The sequence below is a fragment of the Tamandua tetradactyla genome, chromosome 5 (assembly GCF_023851605.1).
Source record: "Tamandua tetradactyla isolate mTamTet1 chromosome 5, mTamTet1.pri, whole genome shotgun sequence".
NCBI lineage: Eukaryota > Metazoa > Chordata > Mammalia > Pilosa > Myrmecophagidae > Tamandua > Tamandua tetradactyla.
The window spans coordinates 104,200,418-104,219,888 of record NC_135331.1 but is presented as its reverse complement, the minus strand read 5'-3'; the positions used below and the strand labels follow the sequence as shown (position 1 = coordinate 104,219,888).

Here is a 19,471-nt window from a genome sequence, read left to right as displayed (position 1 = left end):
AGGAGGAAAAGGTATAGGTCTTATCATCCACCTTCAAAACAAGAGTAAAGAAAGGCTCAAGGACTTATGTAACTTTCCCAGGTTCCCAGTCTAGCTAATGCTGTGCCAGTGGAGTAGAGCTGCAGACTTCCAACTCCTATCCTGGTTAAGCGCTTTCTTTTATTTTTTTGACCATAGTCATAACTCGATCCTTGCCTGGAAGCAGAGCTGTATGGGAAATTCTGATTCAGAGATCAGGGGATACTCTGGAACTCTGGACTTGCTGGGACTCTCCCCTTACAACAGGCCTTGCCTCTCCTAACTTTACTTCTTTACACCAGACCATCAAGAGCTGCAACCTTACACATGTGTTTTAAGGAATTGTGTTACTCTACAACTGATGTCTGTCTTTGTATCCTCAGGAATGAGGGGAGAATCTTACTTCATCGGAATGCGGAGCCCGGGGCAGCAGGGTCATATCCCAGACGATGGAGGACTTTTCTTACTCTGCTGCATTGACAGAGACTGGGCCATCACTCAGTGTTTTGCAGAGGAAGCTTTTCAAGCAATCACTGACTTCAACGACCTTCCCAACTCGTTGTTTGCATGCAATGTCCACCAGTCAGTGTTTGAAGCAGAAGAGAGTAAGGTAATAAGCCTTTTTCTATTCCAGAAACATGAGGAACAGTGGCATTATCTCAAAATATTCTTGTTATTCATTTGTGGTTGGTGTTTTGAAGTTTTTGAAAATGTTTAGTTGGCTCTGTTCTTATCAAAGGCCATTCTATTGTCAGCTAACTTTGGAAGTACACATAACAATGTTGTAAATTAATCAACTCTAGTCCTCCGGGACTCCTAGGTCTATCTAAGAAAAACGAGTGCTTTTAGGAATGTGGATTGCAGAAGATACTCCTGGCTAGGAAACAGACGTCTTAAACACCTAAAAATTTTATTTTCCCCTGTTCTGCTGAAAACATAATTTGCCTTTCTCAAAACAGCACAAGCTCTCTTTCACCTCTACCCTTCCTGCAGTTTGATGGATATTCTGAAAATAGCTTTTTAAATTGTGAGCCAAGCAATTACTGGAGAAAATAAGTTGTAGCTCCTTAATTTGAAATTCTTGGGAATGAAGTTGTTTATATATGAGCATTCCACCCCCACCCCACCCCAAAAATGAAGCTTCCCATTTTAAGAGACAACTTGCTTTAGTTTGTTCTTGAAAAGTATAGTAAATACTCCATTTGGAGATCTTGCTAGAATTTATTTCAGAATTCTCTGACCTTTTAATTAGGGTAGCTGAAAAAATGAAACCTTCCCTTGGGATGCGGAGTCATAGTTGTAAACATTCCTTATTATACCATGTTGTAAAACACAGGTAATATTATTTGGAGGAAGGGTCTTTTCTCTAAACTGATGTATATGGCTCTGTGTGAAATGTAGGGGTGGGATTTATGATTGCTATTTCACATACTTGGGCTTTTTTTGCCAATTGCTTAAGTCCAAACTCTGTTGTCTTACTAAAGGAACTCAAAGTCTGATTTCTGGATTTTATTTGTTTTGTAAGCAATCCTGATAAACACAGATAAAACTATTCCAGAAGATTAAGAATTATTGTGAACCATTTTGAAGATGTGTTTATTATGATATTATTTCAGAGTTGAACAGTTGCAGTGTTAGGCTGAAAATCGCTTGAAATACAAAAAATTGTGTATGATTAGAACCTCCACTGCTAAGATTACTGGACTATCTGAAGTAAGAAAATGACACATGGCTCCTCTGAAAGAAACTGGTATTTTGTGCTTTGGTTATACCCAGGCTATGGAACAGAGGATAATTTACTCAGGAGAAGTAATTTCCCCTGAAATATACCTGGCATAACCAATGAACTCAGGCTCCATGCATGTTTTCTCATTCTATCATCTATTTATTGAAATAGCAACAATTAAAAATGATTTTCCCTTGAGGTATATTGCAAATTTTGATTCTTTCCTCCTTAAACACTTCTCAGTAGACTGAAGCAATATGATCTAGGAAGGTGCCAATCTCATTTAAGAGTGAACTCAAGTATGGCTTAATCAGAATTTGGTACATAGAAAGATCAAGGCTCAGGGAGATTTTAAAGGATATTGTTCATGTCTGTTTTGATATTCTGATCTGTGATTTAGTGAATGATTTCAAATTACTTAGAGTACGTGTTTATAATGAAGAGAATGAATTTTATAATTGACCAATGTCTACATAATTAAACTTATTAAATCAGACAGAAAGTCTTCTATCCTGGTACGAGTTTATAGACTCTATTGGTAGAGAGTCTCTAGAATATCAAGTAATCTGATCTAGATTTAATTGTTTGTTTTTTTTTTTTTTTTCACATGGGCAGGCACTGGGAATTGAACCCGGATAACCGGCATGGCAGGCGAGAACTCAGTCTGTTGAGCCACGGTGGCCCGCCCTAGATTTAGTTTTGATTTAGAAATGTATATACATTTTAAGGGTGATAAAACACTTCTCAGTAGACTGAAGCAATATGATCTAGGAAGGTGCCAATCTCATTTAAGAGTGAACTCAAGTATGGCTTAATCAGAATTTGGTACATAGAAAGATCAAGGCTCAGGGAGATTTTAAAGGATATTGTTCATGTCTGTTTTGATATTCTGATCTGTGATTTAGTGAATGATTTCAAATTACTTAGAGTACGTGTTTATAATGAAGAGAATGAATTTTATAATTGACCAATGTCTACATAATTAAACTTATTAAATCAGACAGAAAGTCTTCTATCCTGGTACGAGTTTATAGACTCTATTGGTAGAGAGTCTCTAGAATATCAAGTAATCTGATCTAGATTTAATTGTTTGTTTTTTTTTTTTTTTTCACATGGGCAGGCACTGGGAATTGAACCCGGATAACCGGCATGGCAGGCGAGAACTCAGTCTGTTGAGCCACGGTGGCCCGCCCTAGATTTAGTTTTGATTTAGAAATGTATATACATTTTAAGGGTGATAAAACAAGATAATCAGATATCAAGTAATTTTACAGTATTTGGGAAGCATGATCAGCAGCCTCTAGAAAAGTGTTTGGGGAGCATTACAGCTCCTCATTTTCAACTGTCATATGTTTCTCTTTAAGATCCAGAATTTTATAGCCTTCCTTGACTGTTCTCAATTTTTTTTTTTGCTATCTTAATAAAACTCAGTTGTCTTAACCCCTGTTTTCTCAGGCTATTCTTTCCACAGGGTTCAGAGTTCTTGAATCTGAGCCATGAAGCCTGATGATTGCTCTTTTCCAAATGGGTGTACATTTAATGCACTGTGATACGTTCATGGGGAAATGTTTTGAGGCAGAGAAAAGGTTAAGTGTTTCCAGGACTCTTTGTATTTACTTGTTGGCAAAGCTGGCCAGTGATTATCTTTAAACTATTTGGCTTTGGGAAGATGTCTTCAGCAGCCTGGAATTATACCAGGTTGATGAGATGTCAGAAGTGGTGCTTAGTGTTCACTACAGAGGTCCAGATGGGTAGGTGCTTACATAGGCAACTGCTTTGGCAAAGTTCTTATTTTTGGTTTTTTTTAGTCCTTTTCTTAGAGACACAGCCTATTTTCCAATTCTTGATATTGATGGATTTAATTTTATCTTGTTTCTTGAAATTATTATAAAGTATACATTTTAACTTCCTTAATTGGTTAGGAATTACAGCTTTTGCTTTTTATCAGGAATGAGGCTTGCAGCACCCTCACTTTGATTTGCTCATGTCTGAAACATTTTTCTTAAGCCCTTTTCATTTTTTTTTGTGGTGATTTGGATGGTACAGAGTTGAACTGATCACAATACAGTTAACACCACAGGATATGATCTTCTCGTTATGCTTGTCTCTGCTTATCAAAGTGATAAATATTCTAATATGCTCATCTACTTAAATTCTACTTTAATTCTAAGTTTTAATACCTAACGAACATCTTTAAAACAGTGAGGGCTGTGATGTTTACTCCACTTTTCTGTTAGAATTCTGTGAGATTGTCTTTTGATTTGATGCTTTTGAGAGCAATAAGCACATACTTCAGTGTGGCTTGTTGTAGTCCAGATGGTTGAGATTTGTTTATGTAACACAAAGGAGAGCCTGAGCTGGAGGAAATTGGCATCTGAAACCAATAAATGCAGATTGCTGTTTGCATGCTACAGCTTGAAGCATAAATATTTTTGTATGAAACACATTTAGAACGGGGATCTTCACAGCATCCAACACCTAGATGTTACTAGGGTTCATTTCCTTTTGGCAGGCTCCCCTGGGTTTGCTTTTCTGGATCTAGCTGGGCTGCGCAAGTCCTTTTGAGACAGGTAAGGATGGAGTGGCCATCCTTTGGGCTGCCCTGTATTTGTGCTGAAGGTAGATGAGGGTCTTTCCATGGAAGGTGGTCATCCACTGGTAGCTAACAGAAAACAGAATAACAACCACCATGCAACTCTTTGCCAAAATCATTTGGATAAGGACAAGCCAGGAAGATGATTCTATCATGGTCTCCCAAACTGTAAGTTCATTTAGTCTAATAATAATAATAATAATAGTAGTGGTAATAGCAACAAACACATATAGCATATAGCTAGTTGCCAGTTGCTCTTCCAAGTGCTTTATGAACATTAAGTCCTTTAATCATCATGTCAACCCCATAGGGAAGCATCTTTCTGCCTCAGTATCTCCTGGGTACATGGCAGGGTGACACATCCTCGAGAGTTCTGGACTGAGTGGGGTCATGTGACTGGCTCTCCTAGTGTGTAAGCAGAAGTGATTTGTGCCACTTCCAGACTGAGTATTTCATTACTAGTAGTGGACCCTGAGAGATGTTCTTATTACTTTGCTAGGGCTACAGGCATTGTGCCAGGGAGTACCTGCACAGGCAGTTTGGGTCATAGAATGAGGACAAAAATTTCACAGAGCAGAGTCCTAACCAACCTATGAGAAATATGTACAGTGACAAGAAAAACAAAAATAATAAACCTTTGTTGCTTAAAGCCACTGAGATTTGTGGTTTTGTTGTCATAGCATAATTTTTTCCCTCTAAGCTGATGCAGTAGTATGACAGTCATCCCTCTTTTACAGTTGAGGTCACTGGGGCACAGAGGAATCAAGCAACTTGTCCATTGTCTCACAGAGCTGGGATACAAGCCCGCGCTGCCAACCCCCAAGACCCTTGCTCTTAAACATTAGGTGATACTGCCTCTCAGTTTACAAATATTTATTGAAACTAGGCATGGTACTTGGCTCTGGGGAAGCAATAGTCGATGAAATAGGTGCACTCATTGAATTTGTAGTCTCTTGAGACTACTGAGAGAAGTCAACCCCAAATACGCAAACTAACAATAAATTCTTCCAATGTTGTCAGATGTAGGGGCATTTAACATACGTTTTAGCTATAGTCACTGCCTACCCTCTCTTTCTTTCTCTCACACACATATGCACACATTCACCCACAATGTTTTTAAAACAATAAGGGGCAGGTCTGCCAAACATTAAAGAATACATTCTACCAATAAGGATGTGAAGTCTGAAACTTGGCTCCACTGATCACTTAGCTTTCGTGCTTCTCATAAATGGATTATTTCAGTGCATTACAAGTGATTAGAGTGATTCTAATGTTCAAAGATACTTGTTGTCCACTCAGCGTACCACTAAATATAAACCTATTCCTTTTCCTGAAGCTCAGATGAGGAAACAATGATCTGGTCTGAGGCTGAAAAATATTACGAGGGTATTCCCAAAGTATTTTCAAAGTAAAATCTGATTATTTGTGGTCTTTATTCTATTCCCCACTTAATATTTACCCTCACACTAGTTTGTAGGGGAATGTGAGAGTTTACTTTGTAGTATACATTTGCGGGTCTATAATCCCTCATCTGCAGTTAGGCTATCTGAAAAATTCTGAAAACTGAGGTTTTTTTGATAACTCATTTTGAGTCAAAACCTCACTAGACATTATTTTTAGGCTTCAAAAATCTGACCTGAACTGGGAGGAAGTTCATGTGTTTCTCTGAGGAAATAGTCATGGCTTTATTACTGGGTGCTGCCCCAGATCTTGCTGGGGTCTTACACATTATGGGGTCGATGTATTATATTATCTTTCCAGATTCCCCAATTCTGAATTCCAAATATGTCAGGTCCATATCAGATCCCAAGTGTTTCAGACAGGGGGTTGTGGACCTACAGAATATTAAGAAATGCACCAACCCCACCTCAAGTTCAAAAAGAAGAAAGAATTCATCACTGAAATCCAGAATGCCATCAGTATGAGCAATTCAGTGAATTTGTCCTGTAATAGGATGCTTGTATCTATTGGGAAAAAAGGACACATTGAAGCCAGAATAGGCAGCATGCATGGAACTCCCATGTGGCCTTCCCACATACAGGCTGGTGTCTACACCTCCTCTGAGTGTCTACATTTGAAAGCCCTGGCCTTCATCTCCTTTTGCTCCTCATGCAGCCACCTTGCCTGAGCTCCTGTCTAACAGAGCTTCTGTCTGGGTGCCTAGGGGAGACTCCTAACCCAACAGGTAGATGGTTACTGCTCCATGCACAGGTGTGTTGCTGACTCAAGTGCTCGATTCCAGGAGCTGATATTGTAAAACATTTTGCATCAACCACCCACGCATACTTTGTATCTCTGCATTTGTATTTTTGCTCTCCAAACTCTGAAGTCCTTGAAAGCATATGGAATTTGTATTCTTCTTCATGTTTCCAACACCTTACTGGGGGCCTGACACATAGTAGGTGCTCAAGTCAATACTGGTTTGACCTCCACTTAAGCAGTGACAAATTAAGACACAGGAATGGATTTGCCATGATTAACTAAATCAATTAGATGTATAGCAAAGATGAGAACGAGGCCTCCTGATTTGTTAGTCCAGAATCAACAGAACCAAAGTTGTTTATCCATCGGCATGAGTGTTCACGTAAAATTCAAGCTCATCCTGATTGTATTGAGTCCAAATCACTCTGGCAGTGAAGGTAGTACACTCAAGTGAATAAACTTGTTTTATATGTCAATTTATATTTTCATAATATTTAAAATGTTTAGAGATGTCTGACTTACTTAGTAAGTTAAGTGAGTAAAAAATTAGAAGAATTTTAAGCATATCTGTGTTCAAAACTACCCCCAGAGAAAAAAGGGGAGAGAAGAGAAGAGGAGGGGGGGGATGGAGGGAGGGAGGGAGGGAGGGAGGGAAGGAGAGAGAGAGAGAGAGAGAGAGAGAGAGAGAGAGAGAGAGAGAGAGAGAGAAGCAGCAATGTAAGCTGAAATCCGGTGCTTTAGAAAACATGTCATGAGGATGATTTAAGGTGGTTGAAGCATTTATGAATTTGTTTGTTATTTTTAAGAATGATTAAATGGTAAATAGACAGTGCATATCATTGCACTTGGGAGAATTTCCTGTTTCTCTGGTTCGTGACTGGGCAACCATAATTAGTCACTGCTAATCACTTGGAGGCACCTGCCGGATGAGAGGCCCAGTATGGGGCAGATTTGAAAGCTGCAGTAGGACGATCCCTGGAACCTTAACCTTTCTTGAAGTGACTAAATATTCCAGAGGCATATTTAGTGTCTTGCTTCTCCACAGCATGGAGTGACCCCCTGGGGCCCAAGAGCCTGATAAGCCTCTCTAAATGCCCCACTTAACTACCTGGAAATAATTGAGGCAGTGGAGAGAATTAAGCCTAATGCATACAGAGTTGAGAGTATTTGGTTTCTATGTCAAAGAATGGGTGAGTGTGTATCCTTGATGGCACCTGGGGAAAAACGGCTGCCATTTTCCATTTCGTCTGGGATGATACTAAAAAAGGACATGGAACATTTTTTCCTTCTCAGAAAAATGAAGGAACTTGGAACCGACTTCATATGGTTTCCATCAAGCTGCTATTAGTCTATTCTGTGCTTTTGTGACTTATTAAAAGGTACCCCTTGGAACACAGTTTATTTAACCAATACCCGACTGTTGCATATTTAAGTTGTTCCTGATTTATCACTGTTTAAACAATACAGTGTTAAAAAGACAAGGTGCCTGGATGGGTAGAAGCAGGCTTGGACACACTGGCTGGAGGAAGGAAGGTGGCTTTGTAGAAATAGTGCCCTTTCTTCTGGCCTAAGGGCTGGATGTGGTCCTAAGTAGGAGTGGGTGACCGACAAGTAGAGGGCAGGACTTGATTTTATCCTGACCTCTCCCCATCCAGGGGCCCATACAGTTGGCACCATGGTCCTGGTTGTACTGAGATGGTATTGAATTAATTCAAACAGAAAAAGTTACATAACCCCAAAGGATATCTTATAGAGTACTGATGCATATGAACATTACTTTTAAAGAGACACTTTACAAGGTGGTGCCCAGGGGAAGGATGGAGGATGATGACGGTGGTAGTGGCAGTGAGTCCTTGCTCTCACTAGCTGAAGTAGGTAAGGGTTTCACCCTTCCTTTCTTTGCCTCCTTGATGTTTGATTCTGGTCTCAGGTTAGTGGTCATGAAATTCTTTGAGCGACTTAGATATAACCAGAGAAAGTCAGAGTTTGAATGTGAACTTTAAATCTCCGCCAAGGTATCTGTCACAGCAGGCCTGACATTTAGCTCAATGGATGAGATCAGTGTGATGTAGGTGGGCTGAATGCCAGTTCCATTAATATCATGTGATATTTATTCAACAAGAGTGGAATTAGTGTGTTGCAGATGTTTCATTATTATCTATTCATTTACAATTTTGTGCACATGGTGCTCAGCTGTGCTTGCCTACCTTTTAGGCAGAATGAATGTATAGAAGCAGAATAAGTGTAATTTATTTTGTTTAACTTTGATCCATTTCTGATAGTATTTTGGAAATGCTACGTTTTCCTGGAAATGCTGTATTATGTAGCATAACCATCATTAAAAAATCAACCCCAAAGTCTCTGTCAGTGTTTTGAGGGGGAAATTCACTGATCAGATATGCAACAGTTTTCATCAAATATTTTTAAATGTCATACCCCTTAGCTTTTTCAAAATGGACACTTTTCCCTCAGATTTGTAGTTATTAACTCAAAATTATTAATTACATTATTTGTACATGTAATAAACTGCCTTATGTGGTGTCGTAGTCTTATGGACAGTTATAGGTGTCTTGAGGGCAGTAGAATAAGCTCATCATTCTTTGGTATACTGTAACATCTAGCTAGCATATCTCTCTAGATATAACATGGGCTTATTTTAAAAGAGGCAAAATAGCCCAGTGAAGGAGCTTTGAGTTCAGAAATACTTGAGTTCAAATTCTTCCCAGCCACACCTAGTTATGTGATATTGGCCAACTTAACTCCTCTGAATTTCAGTTTTATGAAGTGGGGTTAACAATACCTTCTTTATAGCTTTGTTACATGGATTAAATGGGAGTGAAACAGCAAGAGCAGATAGCACAGTACACGATTTTCTTGGTTTTCCTAGAAATATTGGTTCCTTTCCTCATTCACCTTCGTTCCCCTCCCTGCCACCTCTAAGCCTGTGACCATCTACCTCTGGTTCAAATTGTTCCACTGGAGGGAGGCTATGTACTCAGGTACCAGCTAGCTTAGCCAGCAGCTCACAGAATCATAAGCAAATCATGCTTTACATCGTAGCCTTGGGGTTTGAGAAAGTTTCATCTCAGTCAGTGACACATTGATTACATTTCTTTTAGAAAATAGTTCCAGGAAAACTTTGCTTTCCCTGGGAAATTGATATTTTTTCTCTTAGGAGAATTATGTAACTTACGTGTTTCTATTTTCCCCTGGCTTCTAGGAAGCTCCAATGAAAAATTAATGCTCAGTGATAGTAACTTTACTTTTACTTATTGGTCCTGGTGTCTCTGTATTTCTGTATTCTCGCTACATATAATATACTTATATGTAAGTTTAGAAATTTTCCTGAATTAGCTGATCAACTTTGCTTCATATTTTTATGAGTACTTTAACAATCATTTTTCAGCATGTAATGAGACTGGCCATGGTCATTAAGGATGTATTGTGCAGAGATTTTAAAGTCCTCTGTCAGTAGGAAAAAATCACCTGAACTAGTAGGTTATATAATATTTTTAGAACTGTATACACAAGTCTTTTTTTTTTTTTTTTTTTGCTGTAACTCACATTGTTTAGAATAATTTTAAAACATCTTCAAGGAAAAAAATGTCATAGGCAGTCACAACAACATTTCTCACAGCTGTCTAGGTCTACATGTTTTAGAAAAACACTTGGTCACATATTTCTACCATAAGTTTGACTCTCAAATATGATTAATCTAATATTGCTTTGTGAGAAAATAAGTGCACATTAGCCATTTAGGCATATGTGTGTTTAAGTCTGTTCTCATAATAAATAAGTCTAATTTTGAACACTAAAGGCCTATGAGACAAACAATTACATGGGAGTGTGCTATGCTTTCACTTCCTTACCCATAAGAATTTTATCCTTTCCCATATATAGATTATTTTTTTTCATTGGTCTTGTGTGCTAACAAGCTGGAAAACATGGAAGAGAAGTTCAAATTATTACTGTGTTGCTGAAGTTCAAGGCTTTTGCAAGGGTCATATAAAAAGGAAAGGAGTTTGGCTCTTGAAAGGGCCTCTTGAAAATTTCAGGGAAATGAGTTTTCATTGTCATAAATTTGGCACTGATAACCAACTTCATTAAACCCACTTCCTCCAAATAGTCTTTATCTAAATGTGGGAGTCGGGAGATAGGGACACCATGATTCGGAAAGAGAAGGAGAGAGTGAATCTATATTTGGTTTCCTAGCCCTGCTTTGCCTTGACTGTCAAATCTAGGGGGTCATCTTTCCCCTATGGAAATATCCTCAAGACCCTGGAGTTTACATATCCAATGACTGTGGTCACTTTCGAAGGGGTTCCTCTTTTTAGTCTCATTGATAGCACATTCTCTGTTGTATTTTGAGAGGTGCAAAGATTTCTTTTTAGGGCACATTGTAATTTGTGGAAGCAAGAAGTCATTTAGAGTTAAGTATGGTGATTAAGTGGGTACTAAATCTGAGTAAAATAATTTTTATTTGAAAGCAACACACATGAACACTGAAATGAGAAATAACTGCAGAATAGTGAGATTTTGTTTTGGAGCTTGGGAACTGACTACTGGGAGTTCCAAAAATGTATGATGAAAGCATTGCTGCAACAAGGTCACCTTTCTGGAAAAGAAACACTTAATTGTTATGTAATTATGTGTGTGTGTGTGAGTTAAGAAATTTTTCTGATTTAGTCATTTGCAGAAGTTTTTTGCTATACTTTAGAGTGCTCTGAGTTTCAGACTCTTGTTTCTTGCTGAATAGAGCAAGCCTTAAGAACAATTAGATGAGCTCTGGGATGTGAGGAACATCCCGTCCCCAAGTATTTCCTACCACAGCCTAGAATCTTTTGGAACTTGAAGCTTTTTGCTTATTAAGAATCACTTTTGTAATGACTGCACCCTAAGATGTACCAACGAACACAAGTACCCGGGTGTGCTGGTTTGAAAGGATATATGTACCCTAGAAAAGTCATGTTTTATTCTTAATCCCACTTTGTAAAGGCAGCCATTTCTTCTAATCCCTATTCAGTACTATATATTTGAAACTTTAATTAGATCATCTCCCTAGGGATATGACTCAATCAAGAGTAGTTGTTAAGCTGGATTAAGTGGAGGCATGTCTCCACCCATTTGGGTGGGTCTTGATTACTTTACTGGAATCCTATAAAAGAGGAAACATTTTGGAGAAAGGAGGAGATTCTGAGAGAGCAGAATGACATAGCCACGAGAAAGAGAGTCCACCAGCCAGCAACCTTTGGAGATGAAGAAGGAAAATGCCTCCCGGGGAGCTTCATGAAACAAGAAGCCAGGATAGGAAACTAGCAGATTATGCCATGTTCACCATGTGTCTTCCAGATGAGAGAGGAACCCTGACCCTGTTCACCATGTGCCTTCTCACTTGAGAGAGAAACCCTGAACTTCACTGGCCTTCTTGAACCAAGGTATCTTTCCCTGGATGCCTTAGATTGGACATTTCTATAGACTTGTTTAAATTGTGACATTTCCTCGGGTTTAGAACTGTAAACTAGCAACTTATTGAATTTCCCTTTTTAAAAGCCATTGTTTCTGGTATACTTCATTCTGGCAGGTAACAAACTAGAACACCAGGGAAAGGCAGTGATGCATAAATATGGTAGCCAAGGGAAAGAGTACTGCACTGATGAATTGGTCTATCCATCAATCATTTAGCAATTATTGAACATTTGCCATATCCCAAGTACTGCTCTCAGTGCTGTGAATACAAAGATGAATGGATGCAGTCTGTGCCCTCATGAAGCCTAATGTCTACTAGGGTCTTACAATGATGGAGCAAGTTAGGTCGAGTGAGAGATTGAAGTGGATGTAGCCTATTATAGGAGCAAAAGGAATGGACACCTAAGAGGGTATAGAGAAGACTTCAGGATGTATTTTTGTTCAGTGTTTTGAAATAGAAAACTTTGAGCTATACCTTTCACATATACAAGAGAGAGGCAGCATCCCTCAGCCTTGAAACATGCTGGCAGCAGTGATGGAGGACAGGGTTTTTCAGGCTCTCCTCTTGTGTAATCAGCATTGTTTTCTTGTCTCACAGGGCCTGTTTTGAAAGGATGACTGATGAGTGAGGGTGGCAGAGGGAAAGAACTGACTTTGAATTTGCCAGGGGCTTCTTCTCCAAGTAAACCAAGTCATGGTGACAGGTGATACATGGATGGAACATTCTATATGTAATCCATGTGTCCTAATTTTTTTCCTTCAGCATGTGAAATTTTGGGTTTCTTCAGAAGGTGAGCTGTGAGCTTGCTTATTTTAAAAACTGCAACCTGTGAGGAGAGAGGGTGTTCTTTGACAACATTGCATCATTGAAGCCTCTAGGTGTTGAGTCATCATTATTTTTAGGCAGCTCCCTGCTTTTTTTGGTTGTTCTAAGAATAGCCCTTGTGTCTGGACTCTACAAAAAGTCACCTCGGTAAAGATCCTGTCACCACTCAGCAGTTGGAATAGAATGCCTTTTTAATTTCCAGAGTCAGGGAGCACTTTTCAGAATTTTATCTCCATATTTTCTACCTTCTTAGGTTTTCTGTGGTCAACATGACTTTGTCAGGAACTGTCACTTGAAGTTGTACAACCTTTGGTCAAATATGCTTATTGCTCTAAGCTAAATCAATAACATCTATAGCACCAACAAAGTGAGAAGCTGTCCCTCCTAGAGACTTCTTACTGTCTGTGCTCATTGCCCATTTGGTTTGTGAATACCTCACTCAAATTTTAAACATTTCAAGACATATTTCCATGATTTGTGTTCTGTAGATTAAGGGGCTCTAGAACCATCACTTTAGGGCATGGAGGAGGAGGTACTGCTATTGGTATCTGGGCAGGATCAACTGACAGCAGCCAAAACAAATATTATTATAGCCTGTTAAACTAAATAAATATATAAATTGTAAACCATATTGGAACTTGATGACAGGGCAATAAAAGGAATTGAGCAAGCACAGAGATGGAATTCTGTGGGTCAATGTGGAGGCTGGCTTTCCCATCGCTATTCAGTGCATACACCCAAATATGATCAATTTATTTTATGTGGCACTTTTAAACCTGTAAGAGTACTAACAGTTTGTGAGCATAGCCAAATGCTATTCCACATGAAGCATAAATGAAAACAGCTGCTTGGAATAAAATGAGGTAGTTGTTTAATATTGCATTATAATGTGTCCTTGTGTGTCTGGAGGTGACAGAAGGCCAGTCATGTTATCTGTTTCTACATGTGATTGAAAGGACCAGTGATGGGCTTGCTATTGAGTTCATGTTGAGAATGCTGAGTTTCATTTGAACCATTGGTGCTTGGACAGGGTTAGTTTCTGCTTTTGTTTTCTCAGCGTTCAAACCTCTTCCCCACATGGGGCATCCCATCTCTGATTAGGAAAATGTATAGCACAGCAATTAGAGCAAGGGTTCTAGAGGGAATCCAGGTCCAAAACCCAGTCTCACTGCTGATTAGCTGTGTGACATTCGGCAATTCATTTAATCATTCTAAATTGGAGTTTCTTTACCTGTGAAATGGTGTAGTGGTTTGAAGCTGTATATACCCCAGAAAACATAGTCTTAAATCTAATCCATTCCTGTAGTGTAAACCCATTGTTAGTAGGACCTTTAGATGAGGTTATTTCAGTTAAGGTGTGACACAGGTCATTCATGATGTGTCTTAATCCTATTAGTTTTATAAATGAAATGAATACAGAGAGAGAGAGAAAGACAAAACCACAAAAGGCAGAAGGTGGAATCAATGAAACCGGAAGAGAAGGGAGAGACTAGCAGATGCTGCCATGTGCCTTGCCTTGTGGCAGAGGAGTCAGGGATGGCTGGCAGCCAGTCTTTGTGGAGAAAGCATTACCTTGTTTTTGCCTTGATTTGGTCATTTTCCTGACTTTGATCTGTTAGCTAATAAATTCCCATTGTTTAAGCCAACCCATTTCATGGTGTCTGTTTTAAGCAGCCTAGGAAACGAAAAGAAATGGCACCTAGTAACAATATTTACCTAATTGGGTTGCGATGAGAAAGTAAGTGTTGTAATCCATGGTATCTTGAGGATGGTTGCAGCTCTGTAGTTGCTGGCTGGCAGCATTAATAATTTCTACCAATCTGATCTTCCACATCTTGAACACTTTAAAACTTGTTGGACTCTTTTGCCTTCGTTGCTTTTGGTTGTTGTATAACTCACTAAAGACAGTGTTAGTTAGTCCCTATTGTCTACGCTCCTCCCCCTCAGAAGAACCTCTTGTCTACGCTCCTCCCCCTCAGAAGAACCTCTAAGTTAAGGTAGTAGGCAAGCCTGATTGACTACTTTTTGAAATAAGAACAAATACCCATTTATTCACATGAGCTCTGCCAGGGGAAGGCACATCTGCTATCTTCCCTCTATACAGGTTCATGAACAGCCACACATTTCCTTACTGTACTGATAAATTGCCAACCCTAAGTCCTCATTCCCTTAACACTACTCATGAGAAGGTACCATTTTCTTAAATGTTGAGCATAAAGATAAAAAAGACGAGATTTAATTCATTCAGCAATTGTATATTTTCTTCAATGTGAACCCTGGTATATACTGAACTTGATAAACAATTTCTGAACAACCTCCTTAGAAGTTCTCTGAAAAAACGACTTAACTTTGACTTCCTGTTTTTCTTTCCATTTGATCTATCTCTTCATCAGTTTCTGGAAAAAACTGGATCAGGTTGGCCAGCCTTGTTTGTGAGTAATTAAAGTCATTTCAAATTTTAATGTCTGGAAACAAAAGTCTACTGAATACAAGATACTTTTCTCTGAGAGTGTGTCATCCTTCTTGGTAGCAAATTTTGAGCATGTGTTAATTGTGATTGGCAATGTAAGCAGGTCTAATTACTTTAGAAGGCATTTCCATTTACATCAGAAAGAGAAGGTAAATGAGAACAGAGCCATTTAAAATCTGAAGATGATATTCTTTTAAATCATATTTACGAAGTACTTTGAGTTTTACTTAGATACCCTTCATTTAACCCAAACATATTTTTTTCTGAGAAAATAGTATGGAAAATATCACAGCAAAATAGGATAGTGACATTTCTCTGGAGGACAAACAGCTCCATAAAGAGGATTTGAATCAGTATGAAGACTTTATTACTCTAAATATTTAGTATGATTAAAAAAGGCCTTAAAACAACTAGTTCTTTAGAGAATCCAATCTAATCAGCGTAGACAAATTAATAGTTTATGCCGTTCTTGGTAACATTTTTTTTATGCTCTATGGTGAAGGTCACATTTCATTTTTCCCATGTGACTATCCTATTATTGCAACAGCATTTGTTGTTTTTTTTTTTTGTAAGTACATGGGCTGGGAATCAAACCTGGGTCCTCTGCATGGCAGACAAGAATTTTATTTGGTAACCTTTTAAAATCTCCTTTGGCATAGGTTGCCATTGGTGCAATACTAATTACCTCATGGCACAAAACGTGAGGATTTATATTCTGATCCATATTGAAATGACCTCATTAATAAATAATGAATTGCAATAATGTATTTAATTGTCAAGATTTTGTTGCCAGGAATAGGAATGATATGGAAGGCATAGAATCTCTCAAGGCGGAGTTTCTCAACCTTGACACTCATTGACGTTTTTGACTGATAATTCTGGAGGGAGGGAATGCTTTCCTATGCATTGCAGAATGGAACGTTTTAGGATCCCTGGCCTGTGTTCACTAGATGTCATACTATTCCTTTTCTCTGCCCTAGGATGTGACAATCAAAAATGTCTCCAGATCTTGCCAAATGTCCCCTGGGGGGCAAAATCTTCCTGGTTAAGAGCTGTTGGTCTAGTTGATAGTTCCTAACCACAGATCAGAAAACTTGCCTGAGGCCCATGAAGACAAATATTGTATGATGTCAGTTATATGAGAGATCTAGAAATTGGAGATTCATCGAGAAGAAAGTAGATTATAGGTTACCAGGAGAAGCAGAGAGGGGGAGAAAGGGGAAGTTTTTACTTGGTGAGTATAGAATGCCTGTAAATAAAAATTAATTTAAAAAGAAGAGGGGGATAGGACAAAGAGGGGGAAGAGAAAAAGAAGAAGAGAAGGCAGAGGAAGAGGAGGAGGAGAATTTCCCAGGCATTTATAATAGCAATTTTGGGATGCTATTTTACTGTATTAGAATCTTCTAAGCCTCAGGCTTTGGAGAGAGTGGAGCACATTCCCTGGGGTTTGGGGAGAGCCTGGCTGCCACCATATGGAAGGGTTGAGTGTGTGCCCCGGAAATGGCAGAGAGCCCGGGTGCAGCCCCGATCCTTGGAGAGGGTGGAGCTGAGAAAGGAAGTGGTCTCCTCAATGTCCCCCAAGGTTGCATTTGGAGAGAGGCAGTCCACTGCGTAGGCCCTTGGAAAGGGTAGGACTGCTGCTTTCTAAAGCTCTGAAGATAAATGACTCTCAGACTTTGAAATCTAATGGACTTTGCCCTGCAGGTTTTCAAAACTGCTTGTGTCCTGTGACGCCTGTGTTCCTACCTCCCTACGGAAATGGGTATGTGTATCCTATGACTGTTCCTCCTTTGTATGTTGGCAGCGAATAACTTGTTCTGAGTTTCATAGGTCCAGAGCCAGAGGAGAATTTGGCCTTAGAACACACCATGCCTGTAACAAACTTTGATAGGATTTTGTGCTGTTTCTAACTTTGTATTGCATTTGTATTGCTACTGAAATAGTTCAAGGATTTCTGATACTGTGATGGAATTAATGTATTTTGTATATGGGAAAAACATGACCTTTTTAGGGTTCAAAGGGTGGAATATGTTGATTTGAAAGGATTTATGTACTCTAGAAAAAGCCATGTTTTAAGGAAACTTTGATTAGATCATCTCCTTGGAGATGTGACTCAATCAAGTGTGGGTATTAAACTTGATTAGATGGAGACATTCCAGGTGGAGCTTGATTAGTCTACTAGAATCCTTTAAAAGAGGACATTTTGGAGAAAGTTTCAGATTGACATAGCCACGAGATGCAGAGAGTCCACCAGCCAGCGACTTTTGAAGATGAAGAAGAAAAATGCCTCCCAGCGAGCTTCATGAACAAGACAGCTGGAGAGAAAGCCATGTTTGCCATGTGCCCTTCCAGTTGAGAGAGAAATGCTGAATGTCATCGGCTTTCTCTAACCAACGTATTTTTCCCTGGATGCCTGAGATTGGACATTTCTATAGACTTGTTTTAATTGGGACATTTTCTTGACCTTAGAACTGTAAACTAGCAATTTATCAAATTCCCCTTTTCAAAAGCCTTTCCATTTCTGGTATATTGCATTCTGGCAGCTAGCAAACTAGAACAGGTGTGTGATTATTTGGAGGCTTTATGGACCCCAGGAAAGTGTGTTCCTAAAGTCAGTCCATTCCTGTCAGTGTGGAGACGTTGTAAGTAGGATCTCTGGGTGAGTAGGATCTTAAGTTAAGATAAGACCTACCTCATTCAGGGTGGGTTCTTAATCCTTTTACTGGAGTCCTTTTTAAGAGAATGAAACTCAGAGTAAAAGATACAAAAGTTGAGAGAGAAAGGCACTTAAATGGAGAGGAAGCCACTGAAGCCAGAAGCTGGAAGCAGTGAAACCTGGAAGAGAAAGGAAAGACCAGCAGATGCAGCCGTCTGACAGAGGAACCCAGGATCACCTGCAGTCTGTCTTCAGGAAGAAGGCATCATCTTGATGATACTTTGATGGACATTTTCACAGGCTCAGAACTGTAAGCTTTGTAAACTAATAAATTCTCATTGTTTAAAGCTAGTCCATTTCTGGTATATTGTATTTTGGCAACTTTAGCAAACTAAGACAGGTGGGTCCCTGGAAGTTGCACTTAAAATAAAAAAGTTATACCCAATTCTTTACATCTCATTCTGAGCTTTCTTTCTTTCATTCCAAATGAGGTGACTGAAATTCCTCAAATTCTCTCTTTATAAACCTTTTTTGGATGGTCTCTGGTCCCCGTGAAATAGAGGCTCCCATAAGGCAGCCCTCTGAGTTGTCCTTCCTCATTCTCAAAGAACTGTTTTGTAGAGCCCTCCGAAAGTGTTTCTCCTTGGACCACAGGACACATGTTCTTGAGCTGCCTCCCTTGTTGCCAGAAATTGTGGCAATCGGGCCAACAAAAATTTTCATTCTGAGCGAATTTGTATTAGACTGAATACCCATGGGGTTAGGTTCAACACTTTTATATTTTTGACTTTTATTTGGTGTTTCAGGAAGAAAGACTGTCTTTGTTAGGCCTGGAGTGTGAGTGCGGCCTACAGAGGAGGGACACTAAGGTAATGACTGATAAGGACACGGGTCGGTGGAGGATCTTAAAGTCCTGAAGGTAGATTGACCATGTGAAGAGTCATATGGAAGCCTTGGGCCAGGTTTTCATAAGTAACTTGTGTTGTTAGTGCCATTTTCCAGTTATACCCGATGATATGTTGAAGCTGGCTCGCATGGACTCAGCTGGTTAATGTACAGTATTCAATGAAACAACTTAAAATTGGCCATGAGGTATTTACACCATGAAAGTTGGCAAAATCTATATGTCAGGTTTGTTTATTTTCCTAGTAATATTAGTTTCCTCTTCTTGCTATAACAAATTATCACAATTTAATGGCTTAAAGCAATGCAAATGTATTAGCTTACAGTTCTGTTATGTCTGAAACCCTAAAATCAAGGTGTTGACAATGTGCAGAGGAGAATTGCTTCCTTTCCTTTTCTGCCTTTCCTTGCTCCAGCCCTTCTTCCATTTTCAAAGCCAGTAGCATAGCATCTTCAAATGTCTCTCTCCCTCTCTGTCCTCTGCTTCCTTTTTTACATCTCCTTCTCTGACTCTGACCCTTCTGCTTCCCTCTCATAAGTGTCCTTGTGATCACATTGGACCTCCCTGGATAATCCAGGATAATCTTCCTTTTCAGTGCCTTTAACTGCAT

General features: G+C 39.2%; 1 protein-coding gene across 2 annotated transcripts in view; it reads left to right on the top strand.

Moving 5' to 3' along the window:
* RCAN2 (regulator of calcineurin 2) overlaps positions 1-19,471 on the top strand; it is a 318,690-nt gene that overhangs the window by 44,957 nt on the left and 254,262 nt on the right. For both annotated transcript variants that reach the window (XM_077161973.1, XM_077161974.1), the window contains exon 2: positions 402-628. In XM_077161973.1, the coding sequence (XP_077018088.1) occupies positions 404-628 (225 nt within the window). In that variant the 5' untranslated portion in view covers positions 402-403. The remainder of the gene's footprint in view (positions 1-401; positions 629-19,471) is intronic.